At 36.7% G+C, this 14,944-nt stretch overlaps 1 protein-coding gene across 1 annotated transcript in view; it reads left to right on the top strand.

The window, feature by feature from the left end:
* The first annotated feature begins 970 nt into the window (after positions 1–970).
* Positions 971–14,944, top strand: part of LOC116711440 (sodium/hydrogen exchanger 9-like) — an 82,630-nt gene continuing 68,656 nt past the window's right edge. The window contains exons 1-5 of the mRNA XM_032550754.1: positions 971–1,184; positions 2,111–2,310; positions 6,283–6,360; positions 6,528–6,604; positions 11,595–11,710. Coding sequence (XP_032406645.1) covers positions 1,034–1,184; positions 2,111–2,310; positions 6,283–6,360; positions 6,528–6,604; positions 11,595–11,710 — 622 coding nt within the window. The 5' untranslated portion in view covers positions 971–1,033. The remainder of the gene's footprint in view (positions 1,185–2,110; positions 2,311–6,282; positions 6,361–6,527; positions 6,605–11,594; positions 11,711–14,944) is intronic.

Raw genomic sequence — 14,944 nt, forward strand, 5'->3', positions numbered from 1 at the left:
CAATTACTGGATTTTCTTATCAAAACCCACAATAAATACATAAACATTGCTCTTTGATTTTAGTTGCAATATAGATATTAAAGTGAAATGCAAGGTTGTTTTTTGTATAACAAATGCGAATAGGCAAAAATTGATGTTTAATACAATAAAAACTTAAAATCTCAAAGATAAGGGAAAATGTTTTTCAGTAGTGGTTCACCGCGAGGAAAGTACAATTGTCTCAACTTCCATGGATTATGAATGAATTTGTGAATATAACCCGATACATTTTCCCCCACAAAAATAACTTTTAGCTCTAGAAACGTTTACTACAGCATCCATGAGCAGCAAGATTTTACTGAGATTTTGAAGGCACTGTCTGCATTAGTTTGTCTACTGCGCCATCTGGTGGAAGATGAAAAGCTTTACTCATAACTTGCGAAATAAGTATCCCCAGCAATCATACAAGCCAAAAATATATATATATATAAATAGTGCAAAAATAAAAACATTAAACTCAAAGCATTTAGTCGTTTACCAGCAAATACGGAAAATCACAATTCTAAAAAAAAGACAAGTAAAATGCAATAATAAGAAGCCTGTAGTTTACTTCACAAAAGCTAGTATAAAGGAAAAAAATACATTGAAATTGGCACAGAAAAAAAGATCAAATGTAAGGCCAGTTAGTGGCAAACGAAGTAGCTAGACAATAAAGATTGTTGACAAATTAAAAAGCTAATTCTTCGATTTAAAAAAAAAAATGTCCACACTGTCTGATATTCTTTAGTTTTTGTGTTCATTTTCAGAGTCTAGACTTGTCCACGTTGGGTAAAAATATATTTAACCTTGCTCGTCTTTAAGTAATTACATACTAAGATCAATATCATCTAAGACTTCTCTTAAAAGTTTATCATTAGTCCGTGACGAGAAAACAAGAATTTCCGAGTTTTCTGAAAGGCGTCATGCACGCTGCAGATGCGGATGTTGCAGCGGCGTCTTTCCGAAGTCTCGCTGTTAACTCAGAGGAGGAAAGTTTGACCCAAACACCGTGAAGATGTCAAACACCGCGAGGGGCCGACAAGATAGTGCGGCACTGTTTGTTCTCTCCGCGGTATGTTTAGCCTTAATAACAATTATCAGCGTTTGGAAATTAAAGCAATTCAAATACAGACTCATTAATGAAGCTGGAGGTGCAATGTTGTACGGTAAGTAACCCCAGACCCACGTCTTACAGAGTAAATCGCGGAAGCTGCTGCTCAGCAACACTTCCTGGACTCAGTTCAATTAATGTGCCACAATGTTTATTTCACAAAAGTTAGGACATTACAGGTGCATCTTTGTAAATTAGATTATCATTGAACAGTACATTTATTCCAGTAACTCAATAAAACTAAATAAAAGTAGATTAATTGCACACAGAGTCGCATAATTGGGGTTTATTTTAATCGATTGTTGCTTACGTCTAAGCAACAATTAAAATAAAATAACCTGTTTCTCAGAAAATGTTAATTTTGCCTAAGGTCAACTAGAAAAAAAGAATACAGACATACTATATAGGATCATGTTATGGTCTGCCCATTATTGCTCCCTTGATCTCAGAGAAATAAAATCGACTAATTGACAGCAGGGGATGTGCAATATACTACAAACTTGTAAAGGACATTTGGACAGGAAAAAATATAATTGAATTATGTAAGTCCAATGAATTGTGCCGGTAATACATTTTGTGATGCTCCTGCTAAAGCAGCAGAGACTATTTTATGGGGACATTAAGATGTTGCAGTAAAGAGATTAAGAAACTGTATTGCCAAGCAACTTAGTTTTCCATTAGTCAGATGAAAAGTTCTATTCTGTTACTCCCTATTCAGGTCTGTGTTCACAATACAGTAAACCAAAAGCTGAAAGAGTATTTGTTTATTGTATTTAAGTCATAACATCATTACTATATTCACTACTATTATCGCATGATTTTCTTTTACTGCTCAGCCCTAAGCTGCAACAAGCGTAAGGCAAAATTGGAAAGATAATAATCAGCCATTATGCTATATTTGCATTAATTATTATTTTTTTTTCATTATTTGATTGACCTTGATTACATTTTGCAAGCATTTTTTTTGTGAATCTTTTGCAGGTGTCTTTCTGGGCTTAGCCATCAGGTACTTGTGGGTGGACCGAGAGGAGCATTTGGAGAACATGGGCAGTGTTTGTTCTTGCCACGGTCTAAACAGCACTCCTCATGTCATAATGGTCAACCTCTCATCCCGCGAGCACTGTTATAGACTTATTGAAAAGAAGGGCCAAAGATGCTCGCAGCTCCCAAGTCCTCACACGGTAACTATGGCAATTTAATTTGACCTTCAGCGGAGATGCATGGCAAAGCAAATCTTTTACACGGATAAGCTTTTGTGTGTTGTGTGATTAGTACAACTTGACGCATCCTACAAGCTGACTGGCTTTGAAAAGACGTTTAATTAGCATTGGAGCAGGAATGTTTGAAGCGTTCTGGACGCACCCTAAGAATTTGCATCAACAGGATCCTCTAATGGCTTCTGGTTATTAGTTTTCCGGGTCGTTTTCATGGTCCGTTTGTTATTAGAAAAGCACGGTAGCGCATGTAAAGAAAGGAAGACAGCTATTTAATTCATATTAGGGATTATTAGGGGACAAATACGGAAGATTGGTTTTTCCATGTGTTGTATAAGGACACTCAAGTGAAGCAGCTTATTTTCATTCTTAGGTTGATATATATAGCAACAACAAACTCAAACTCTTTGAATGCATAATTTAACCTGCTTGAAAAAATGTCTACTCAGGACAATTTCCCAGTTTGTTGTCTACATGCTGAATTCCCATAATAAGATACTTTGGCAGGGGGATATTGGTGGCAGATTGCACTGCACTGCAGAAAAGAGAGCAAAGTGTCTGAGCAGACACTGCAGTTCTTTTCCTCTTGAATAGACACCTCACACTTCAACCTGTGGCACAGAGCACAGTAATGGATGTAGATAGCTTCCATCCTTTTTAAAATGACAGGCTCTATTATAACACAGACACTAAAGCATACAGTGACGTGTACAGTTTATGGTAATTGTAGCCTTGAAGAGATTTATGGCTGATGAAGATTTAGAGAGGTGGAAATGGGGGTAATTAATTTCATTTATAAATGCTGCAGCGAGATCATTATACCTAAGAGAATGAAGATTTTATGTAGGAATATGCTCCGTCATTGTTTTCTTATCAACTCCATTAGAGAAATGGTGTTTAAAATGCTGATCAGAAAGTTTTAGTCTATAAAGACACATTTCTTTATGCTACATCTTAAGCCTGTATTTTTTGCACAAACCTAACTTGGAAGGCAAAACATGGGGGCACACTTTTCTTGAAATTTCAGCTTATTCACTGTAAGATCATTACAAATCAAATGCAATAATCATGCATTTGATTATCATTTAGCTGAGATGACATTGAAAAAAAACAGAAAATATTTGTGTTATATAGATTAACTGCACACGGAAGGATTTATTTCAGCAATTTAATTCTGTAAAGTTTCTGGCCTACATCTAATGTATAAGTATAAGCTTTATATAAAAAGGGGCAGTGAACAACTCAAACATAAATGTAACCATTTGATGTGCATAAGCTAATGAAAATAATTTTACATGAAAAATGTTATACTGTATTATGTTATGGCCTTCACAAACATGTGGAAGTCTGCTTTTACAGTTGTCCGCACCTGATAGCCTCCACAATAAGAGGAACTAAGAAATGTTCACTACTAAAGAAGCTGGCTTTTCACAGACTCTGTCAAAGTGTAGTAATGAAAAGTTAATTGGATGGAAAAAGTTAGGTATAAAAAAGAGCACAAGCAGCAGGGACAAAAACAGACATGACAAAATGTTACAGTAAAGTCTAACTAAGAGTTTTGGGGAGAATAGATGTGGACTGTGGTGGAATGAGTGCTTCAGCAGTAACAACACACAGACTTGTCCATATTCCTTGTTGAACCTGAGATAACATCAGAAGCAAGTCACTGCTCTGGAGTGGGCTTATCCTGTACCCCATAGTTTCTGGCTCTAAAATGTTTGCTTTTCAACAGCTGAATGGTGCTGATCTACGTTCCAGTACTTGTAGTCAATATTTTCTCTGTGTAAATAGCAATCTTTAAAATAAGTGTATGAAAAATTATGTTAAATAAAAATGAGCTGACACATGTAAAAAAATAAAAAATAAGAATTTACAATAATTAACAGTAAAACCTTGTGGCAAACTATCAGAATTTATCCTTGAGTGATTAAAACAACAGTATAGAAAAAACAACATCAATATACTAGCATCCGAGATTGTATTTTAGTGATTTGATGGGAGAAATTTGACATATGAAAAGGCCAGGTAAGTTATTTTCTGAACTTCACACATACACTTAGCAAGCATGAATGTGGAGTGTGTTTAGAAATTTGTTGATGTAGCTTAGGGGGATGTTTTAAACCAGGAAGTGACCAGCTGTGAACCTTACAAATCATCCAGGCCAAGAGTAACTCTTTTCTAATGGCTTCGACTCCTTGGCCGTTATGAAAGCCAAGGTCTCATTAGTAAACCAGCAGAGGCTACCACAGAGGCCATTACATCAGTCAGACCGTGTGTAGACTTTGAGCCATTAGGCCTGATACATATGGGGAGCTAGCAGAGAGAGATAAGGATTTCATTGCATTACTGAGTCCATTATGTGCCACTGGGGAGAACAGCATTAAAGTTTGTGGTCTGATTAAATTTAGCACTGCTGAGCTGAGAAGACAATTAGTGTATACAGCACACCTCCATCCTCAACGTAGTGGTGCAGGTGGCCCTTAGAATAAAGCTGCCAAGATATGCATAATTTACTCGCTGCAGTGGTCATATTGGTTTGTGTCGTGCTTATTTGTGTTTATCTTATATTTTAAAAATTCATGGATGCTGTTCTTTGTTGGTAATTGCAGCCACACAAAAGTAATTTATAGAGTGCTGGGTTATGGCTGCAGAGCAATTTGTAGATCTAGTTACCTCTTTAAATGCAGAATTACTCAGAAATCATGCTGGCTCGCTGGTTTCTACATTGGACTTCCCAATATTGGATGTATTCTGTCATTTTATGAAACATGCAAGTAATTCACCTCTGGTAAATATTCATTAGAGTACGACCATGTCCTAGATCAAAAACATTAGCAGAAGCTTTCATCTATCCACTTCTTTGATGCTCTTCAGGCTGTTGTTTTAGTTTGTTTAAGGGCAGTTTTTGGTTGTTCTTACCAAATCTTAGCATTTGGACAGAACATGTGACTATTCCATTTTTTTCCCCCTTAATAGTATATATTTTTAAATAAAACCAGAAGGTTGCTGCAGTTTTTTTTTTTTTTTCCATTACAAATCTACCCACAATACAAATTAAAATCATCCAAGGGTGAAATTGTACATGGAATCCTGCCTTACAGATTGGCTGGTATTGCATCTCATTGGCTGAGATGAGAAACATTCAGAGAGGATATAAATACAGAAATGTCTCTCAGTATTGCTACTGTTTGTGTTGAAGGTAATTTGCAGCATGGATTTTATTGCTAATTTATGGCACAGCTCAGCTTTACTGGTGGTACTTTCTTATTTGTATATATTCTAGAAGCTTCTTGGATACAGACAGCTATAATTTTCATTTTGCATTGTACTTTTCATTAATCATATAACCTCAAGACACATTGGCAGTGTGCTAAATCAGTACACTGTCATAAAATCACTAAGTGCAGGAGAGCTTTGAAGGAGCTAATACCATCAATTCCAGCTTTCAGCAACTATGTCAGTTCATTCTGGCAACACCGCATATATTTCTGATATGTTTTTATTTATTATAATTGATTACATCCTATTGCAACCTTCTAATTCAAGCAAAAAAAAAAAGAACTGTCAGTGCCTCAAATCATACAGAGAACCCACTTTGAATAGAAACTTTACATTTATTAAAACTTTGCCTCATTTGCTTTAAAAGTAATTCAACAAAGAGCAATTGTCTAATATATATCTGCATGCCTTTATGTGAAATAAAACTGTGAAGACTGATTTATCATTTCATTTACAAAGAATCAAATCTTTCTTACCCATGAGTGATTGTTAGCATAGTAAAAGAAACACAAATTCTGTAGATCTCTGTACATCCCTTAAGATTCTGATTTTATTCAAAATCAGTGCAGAAAACAACACTTCAGTTAAGCATGTGTTTTTAAATATGTGAAATATTCAACTGAATCAATCATTCAATAAATGAAGTGACTCTCTTTTCAGGCTACGCTTGATCCGCAAATCCTTTTTGACCTTTTCCTGCCCCCCATCATCTTCTTTGGGGCTTACACCCTGAATCAGGTGAGATAGCTGCGTCATTAAGACGTTTGATGAAAACTGGACCACCAGATTAAAAAATAAAATAAAATTGTATTTTGTGCTGCCTCATTTATGGATGTGTTGTTGGCAACAGATCTTGTCTGTTTCATGTTTTCCTGACTGCATCTGCCTTTTGATTCATGTTCTAGAGCCGATTCATCAAGAATCTGGGCTCTATTGTGACCTATGCTTTTCTGGGCACCATGATCAGCTCCTTGTGCATAGGGTAAGTGTTCTGTTCATTCACACTGATCAATACCACGCAACGCTAGAATGTGTATCTCAGCTTCATAGGTGATTTTCCATGTATCGTATGTTTTACTCTGTTTATGTCTATGTGTAGACACAAACATGTCATATATGCAGGAACTTGGTTTCTCCATGTACTCATTATCCACTGTGTTGCTGTTGAAGGACAGATTATGTTTTCAGGCTGCAGCAAAACAGCTAGTTTTGATACGTAATGAGCAGTTTTATTTCTGCAATATTTAATAAAAATAGCAACTGGTTCTTAACCAGATTATTTCACTGCTGAATCAAGACCAGATTATCTGAGTTAGTTTTTCTTGATTGCTTTCATCCAACTGACAATTCATACTCCACATTATCAAAACAGCTAACTCAGGCCTAAACAGCTGCACTCATGGTCAAAGTGACATATTTTGTTTGCAGTAGGCTCTAACCAGACCAAAACTTTTAAAACATGAAGCAAAACCAAATATTATCTTCAGCCAAGTATATAAAATTTCCAATCAACCATTACATAATGGACAACAAAATATGGCACTTGCTTATCACTGCTGTCTAGGGGTTTTCAAAGTGTGGGAGAGCTAACCCCTCTCGGAGGGAAAGATAACTGCAAAATAAATTCCTACTATTGATTCTCAGTCTCATCTGCATTGGATCTATGCTGGTAAAGAACAACACAGGGATGGCACGTTTAAGGGCCCCAAACTGATTATGGGAAGTGAAAATTTGTGGGGTGTACAGTGAAACAGGTGCTTCAAAGGACTTATACTGATTTTGGTAGCTTCTAATAGTTTGAACAGGGGATTTCTGCTTTGTTACTATAGTTAGATAATGGCGTTTGGACTGCTTGAATGGCATCTGTTAAATGTTTTGCAAAAGGGTGGAGAAAATATGTCAAACCAATGAGAAATGGTTCCTACATTTGCAAGAGAAATCATCTGGTCTGTTGAGCTTCTGATGATGACAACTAAGTGGATCCTAGTTCCTTTAAGCAGATCCAAGCAATCAAGAAAGCCTGTAGATCCTACAGTTCTAGATTGTTTATTTATTCCAAGGGTATACCCCAGGTCTGATAAAAGTTGCTGTTTTTGGGTTAGGTTGAGAACTAAGGTGTGAGCTGAGTTTAGTTTAGGTTTAGAGTTAGGCATTTACACTTAATGGTTACATTTAGAGTACAAGTCAGGATTAGGCTATGGAAATGAATGCAAAATTAATGCAAGTCAGTGCAAAGTACTTATGAAGAAAGAAAGACATACTATATGTGTGTGTGTGTGTGTGTGTGTGTGCGCGCGCGCGCGTGGGCGTGCACATGCGGCCGTGCGCGTGTGTGTGTGTGTTGGTGTCACTCATGCTTGTGGTGTTGGAGAGTGCAGTAGAAGATCTGCACTCTTATCTGTGTAACTCAGTTTTTCCTTCTTTGTTCAACATGTCTAACAACAATAAATGCAAATGTGAAAAGAATGAAATAAAACATAATCCAAAATTCAATGTTTGAACAGCATGCCAGTACATCGTGCTGTCCACTGCTACATTAAAAACACCAAAGTAATACTGTAATATTTTAAGATTTCTGTAGTTGTAGTTGTAGTTTAATTTACTAGGGTAATTATTATTTGCTTATGAATACAACATGGAAATAGGAATAGACAAAATTTAATTCATTTTTAGTTAATACTGCAATTTATTTGTCAGTCCAAGTAAAAGTTACTATTATCATATTTTGCTGGTGTGACCATCAGTTTTGCATCGCTGTATAAAATTTCTCCTTGCTTTATTGTGCATAGTGTTGTTAAAGCAAGAATAGCACAGGTGCAGCAAATAACATTAATTATGTTCTGGAAGTGCCCCAGTCATCTGGTTTCAGTGTGTCAGTGTTGGTGTGGTAGCTGCACCATGGAACTGATGGACTGAGCTGTCTTTAATCACACCTGTGCAGCTTATCAAGTGATGCATTACAATGTCTGCAAAAGCTCTTAGTGTGCTGAACTGTGCTAAAGATGTTAAAAGGTCTTGGAACCATCTGACTCTGCTAGTGGAGCCAGAATATTTGGATTTTTTAACATCAGCTACTGTTCTGATATATAGTGTTGCAATTCTGTCCTGAAAGCACTAGATGGCAGTCTCTGACTTTGTTAGATATTTAGACCCCTATTAACGAAATGACTCCAGCCACAGATAATGTCAACCATCCTCTAACATCTGTTGGAAGTTATTGTTTTTTTTTTGGACGGGGTTGACTTCAGAATGAACTTTTTTAGTGAAAGCGTTTGGTCTTTCATGATAATCTTCAGTAGAATAAAATCCAGTGGTTGCTCTTATGATACGCTAAATATTTCATAGGTTCTGCTGCAAGAGATCATTCTGAATTCCAATCACAAAAAATGGTAATTTCCGTATGCTAGCTGCTTTATCTAGCTGTTGATTAAGACATTGTGCTCCCCAGAACAACCACTAGACATGTTGGGGAACTTATACATATGCTTCACTAACTTCAGACATTTCCATGCAAGGCAAATCTCTGCTTACTACCTCTGGTATGCATTACGTAGACTTCAAGATTGTGCAAATACGGAAATAAAATAATGAAACATGGAAATGAATCATTCTAAAGATTTGCATATCCCTAAAGTACTACTACACAGTAGGAGGAATGCTAGACCATTACAAATATAGCATCTGAGCAGACATACTACACTATACATTGCAGACTGAGCCAGCCCAATATTGGAGGACCTTAGTAGAATTTGACATTAGCAGTTAAAATAACAAAAAATATATCTGGTTTTGTGTTAAAAAAAACCAGCAGAGAGTATGCCTTTTAAAAACTGCAGACAACATAATTGCTCTCCAGATTTGCAGAGTTGCTGTGGATGGTAATGCTGTGGGCAGTAAGATTCTCCGGTATCAGTCAGTTTTGCAACAAATATGAAGAGGCTTCTGACTGAAATATGTTGCTGTATCAGAGTCTCATGACAGTCACATGCCTTGGAAGATGCCATCAGTTGTCGGCAAGCACTGCTAATCCAACTCATTTGCTTTTGTTGTTCTACTTTAAGTCACTGTCTGATTTAAAGAGTGTGTCTTTCTGCCCCAGCTGGTTAGAAAGCCAGGTAGAGACACACAAATAAATTATCAAAAATCATACATTGTGATTTCCGGATATTTTTTTTCTTTTAGATTATGTCTCTCACAGAAGACATGCATCTTAGATGAACATTTCAGACCCCTCTATGATTTCTAAGAGGGAGCACCTGCAAAGTCACAAGGTGTTCAAATACTTATTTTCCTCAAAGTAAATCAACTAATTTCTAACAGGGTTAATTTCTTTCTGCTTTTCGTTCCTAGCTAAACCATAGTTTTATTGACAACATTGCCTCTGGCTTCATCTGCTGCTTTGGAAAAGATGGAGCTTAGCTTATCTGTACTACATTGAATAGTTTTATGCTCTTCGAAAGCATTTCCTGCTAAACTAATTATGCTTATTCACTTGAACTCTTGGCATAGTGTTCCCGATTTAGCTAATATATTTTATTGTCATGTCAGTTCTTCTTGTGAAAATTGCACCCAGTAATTTGTTTGTTAGGGAAACCCACATTCTTAAGATCTCACTGACATCCATCCACAACTTTAGGGAAAACAGAGGAAGTCAGAGTGTGACCAACTCAACTTGTCGATTACATTATTATTAGTTTGAAGCAGAATTTGAAACTGAAGCTACAATTCTCTTAAGTCTACAGCCTTTGAAATATTCTATACTGGGTTAATAAATTTTGAAATTGACTAAAAAAAACAATAAAACTGCAATTACTTCACTTTACAGCCTGATCCAGAAATGTGAGTTTAGTTTATATGATTTCCAAACAGCAAGTGTTTCCTCTTCTTTTCTGTTATGTTATTCTTCTCAAACTGATTCAGTGCCACTGGGAGGTAAGCCACTTACCTCAAACCCTCCCTGCTCTGCACGAGATTAGAGCTGCTGATATTTTATTGAAACACCTGTGTGGAGTTTACAAACCCATGTTTAAAACCTGCATTTAACCTTACATTAGGTGTTATAAATCAGGCTACAGGTCAGTGGTATTGCTTGTAATGTATCGTGTTTGAGAACATAACAGGCAAATCTGCCAGACACTCTCCTGCCTGTTTCTCACTGTGTGTGCGTGTGCCTGAGTGCCTGACTCTTAACTGGCATGCTCATACATGTGCACACACACAAACACCCCACCGGTGGAAACACAATCACGCTAACCTCAAATCTCCCCTTAAGATTCATGAATAAGGCAGCTTATGTTGTTCAACCTGAGGACAGTGCTTTAAATCCTGACCATAGGGACACGGTTGTGTGCCAGCTCCATGGTAACAAAGTGACACTGAGTGCTCCCCAGAAGACTCAGTGGCATATTGATTATTATGGGATGTGTCTTTGCTAACTGGATTAGGACTTAACACACCTCGGTTTTCGATTCAGGAGCTGGCCTGCAGTTATGAATGCTGAATAGAAAAGTTGTTTTTTTTTCTTTGCCTTCAGAGTGCCTCACTTTTAAAGGCAAGATAAAGCCAGGGACAGTTGGAGTTTGAGATTTATTCTACAGCCAAGCTCCAGGGATGATAAGAAAATTCTTCCTCTGTATTGTTCTGCTGTGATGCCCTTCACAAGGTCTTCTCAAAGTTTTTTGTTAAAACACTTCACATACAGAGATTTCAGTTTGCATCCAATTATTGTTTAATTCAAAATTAAACTGCAAATCGTGTCTGTAGACTGAGAATGGAAAAAAAAGGTTGTTTTGTTTGTATTGCTATTACTATCTGGAAAAGGGTCAATGCAGGCCCCTCAAGTAGCCTAACTACTTGAGGGGGGAAGCCCTGCTGCGTTTAGCAGGATGACTGATAGGTTTGCACCTCCCTGCCCTTCCAGAAAAAAATGACCGCAGTGTGTTTTTCTTCTATCTGTTTGATCCCAATACCAGGGCCCTTGTCTACGGCTTCACCAGACTCATGGTGCTTCTGAGACGAGCAGCAGATGGAGAGTTCTCCCTCACTGACTGCCTCCTGTTTGGCGCAATCATGTCAGCCACTGATCCTGGTAGGTGACCTACTGACAAAATGTTCACATAAAAGTTGTTTTCCTTTCTACCAGCAGAACTGATCTGGCTTCATGCAGATATACGCCACACATCCCACACAACAAGTGTTTTATATGAAAAGAGGAAATGATTCACTTTAAATATGTAAAAACGAAACACTTTTATAAGAAAATCAAGATCTATAATATGTTGTAACACTTTACATTATAAATAATCCATTGAACAAAATCGACTCAAATGCTGTAGGAATAAGCAACAAACAAACAATGAAAACTATAACCTACTGCAAAATGAGATGCTAAGGGCTCCCAACTGCTGGACTTAATGCGTCTACCTGTGTTAGTGCAATATTCTTAGAGAATCTAGTGCAGAAATAAAGCAGATAGCAAATCTGTTGCAAAATATACAACAGATTGCTCTCCTATGTGAATTTCTCTCTGTGTTCTCTAAGACATGTTAAAGCATTATTCAATGAAGTGACTGTGACAATGATGAAGTTCTTGCTGCAGATGAATTATTTATACCAATAAGTGATCTCGGTGAGCATCAAAGGGAGGATTTAAATTGTGGTTCAGCTGAGAGGCAATACTTTTCAATGCCACGCTGTGCTCATTCGTTTTGACCCCCGTGCATTCGTCACTTTGATTAGACTCAAACTGAATGCCTAAAATTGCAAGGCCTATAGGCTCTGTATTGTGCTGTCAAAATATAAAATCAAACCCCAGACCTTCTGATTTTTAATTCAGCATTTTAATGTTCTATCCTGCATATGTTTACTTAAATTTGTGGCCTTCAAGAAGATTTAACAATTAAGCTATACTGCTAGCTGCATATAATCAGATATTACCCAATTTAAAAAAACAAGGAATAAGAGCTTTCTTACCTCTTAAACATTCCCTACATTTTAATGGATGTAATGGGATTTTATGCAATAGACCATCACAAAGTATTGTGTAATGAAGAAGTGGAATGGGGATGAATCATGATTTTAAACCATAACTGATCGTCTCCAAACGTAAAAAGAGAATCACACAAATCCAAACAAACCAGGACATGGCTGTTCACATAATGGTAACTCTAGAAAAGCTGCAGAGATCCATATTCAGGTGGGAGGTCGGCTATTTCTGCTCTCAATAAATCTGCTTTTTATGGAAGTGCATCCCACCGGCGTAATGCTTAGCTTAAAATGCAAACTGCACATCCTTTTTAATACACCATCCTCACAGAGAAACTCAGTACTGACAGCATCATGGTGAGGGGAGAGAATATGGAGTTCATAGGAAGATGAGTTGAACAACATAATGAAAGTGACCACATTTACTCAGTGTGAATACTTCTGCATGGTCTTTTATCTTTACATAATAATTAGTTTAAGGCAATCTAAGGTTCAGCAACATCTAGCCATGATGTTTTAGCTCACCGCTTCTCTTAAACTCAATTATTCAGATTTATTCTTCTTTTCCAGAGTATGTTGTGCAGCTTGTGGAGATGTGGATTAAGCATCTCCATTTAAAACAAATTCATGCAGTTAAAAATGTTTCAATATTTTCCTAGCTTTTGAAAGTTTAACTTTTCTTTTTGATATGTACTATGCACGAGGCACCTTTGTTTTAAGAGTAAACTGAAATCTATGGTGTAAGATGCCGGTTTTACACTGTGGTGTCTGAGAATTTTAGCTCAGCTGAGCTACTTCTTAATTGTGTGACTGTTCCCAGGCAAACAACTTCTTGATATACTTGATATACTACTTCTTGAAGCAGCACTCCTCCACTACCAGCATGTAGTCTGGTTTTAGCACAAACATGCACCACAAAACAAGGGCCAGTAGGTGAACTTTATTTAACAGACATACAGTAGATAATCCATTACTTTAGCCTTGAAACTAATATTAAGTCATAGAGGACAGAGTGGTGAGTGACACAGAGACATATTATCAGAAAAAATGTTGGACTGTATTCCTAAGTGGCTAGCTAGCAGTTAAGTTAAGTAAGTTTGTTTTAATCTCTTCATGTACACATATTATTAAAATGAACAATTGTATTTATTCATTCATTTCTTTTAGAGTTGCAGTCATAAAGAACAGTGTTTAGGACATGCTGTACATGCCTCTTCTTCTGCAGTGTTTGTTCACAATAGCATATGTCAGTTAAAATTATTTATTAAAATTATAATGAAGTCTCCAAACAGTAAGATACCATAGAAACTGAATATCTCTGACAAAAACAGAATTGTCATGTCATCTTAAATACTAACCAGGATTAGAACATAAATCAATCTGGGTCTTCACAAGACAACTGCTCTTTCAGCTGCACTCTCAGGTCAGTTTTCCTGATTTGGTGGCACATACAGTACAGACCAAAAGTTTGGACACACCTTTTAATTCAATGAGTTTCCTTTATTTTCATGACTATTGACATTGTAGATTCACACTGAAGGCATCAAAACTATGAATAACACATGTGGAAATATGCACTAAACAAAAAAGTGTAAAACAACAGAAAATACCCCTTATATTCTAGTTTCTTCAAAGTAGCAACCTTTTGCTGTGATTACTGCTTTGCACACACTCTGCATTTTCTTGATGAGCTTCAAGAGGTAGTCACCTGAAATGGTTTTCACTTCATAGGTGTGCCCTGTCAGGTTATTAAGTGGGATTTCTTGCCTTATAAATAGTCATGAAAATAAAGAAAACCCATTTTAATTAGAAGGTGTGTCCAAACTTTTGGTCTGTACTGTACATGTCATCAATTCGCCACACAAAAGCATCAACCTTGACCAAATTGCTTCCATTCTGTCTCTGAAAAATACCTTTTTCAGGATCCTTGCTGTAGTTCGTCTCATTTCTTACTTTTAAGCACAAAATAATAAACTGTAAACAGCCTTAAGCACGTTTTCAGATACTTGACATAGATTTTTGCATTTTCTTCAAAACCAGTGCCTGGTTAGTTTGTGGTAAAAGATTCTTCTTTGGTTAAGACTAAACATAATATTGAAAAAGGTTCATAGGGGAGAGTTAAGACCTTAAATATTTTGTTGGCAGTAGGAGCAAATACACATTTAAATCTTCTTTAAATGTCATGGAAAGCCTGCTTTGATGCTCCTTTTTAGTATGCATCCTTTGATTTTACGAAATAACCAGTTTTCTACGCAGTCTAACTGTTCTTCTCCGATTTAAATATAGGACCAATAGTTCAGATCAAAAAGTGGGAGGCCTGCTGTGCCACATTTATAGC

The sequence above is a fragment of the Xiphophorus hellerii genome, chromosome 21, assembly GCF_003331165.1.
Source record: "Xiphophorus hellerii strain 12219 chromosome 21, Xiphophorus_hellerii-4.1, whole genome shotgun sequence".
In the NCBI taxonomy this organism is placed as follows: Eukaryota; Metazoa; Chordata; class Actinopteri; order Cyprinodontiformes; family Poeciliidae; genus Xiphophorus; species Xiphophorus hellerii.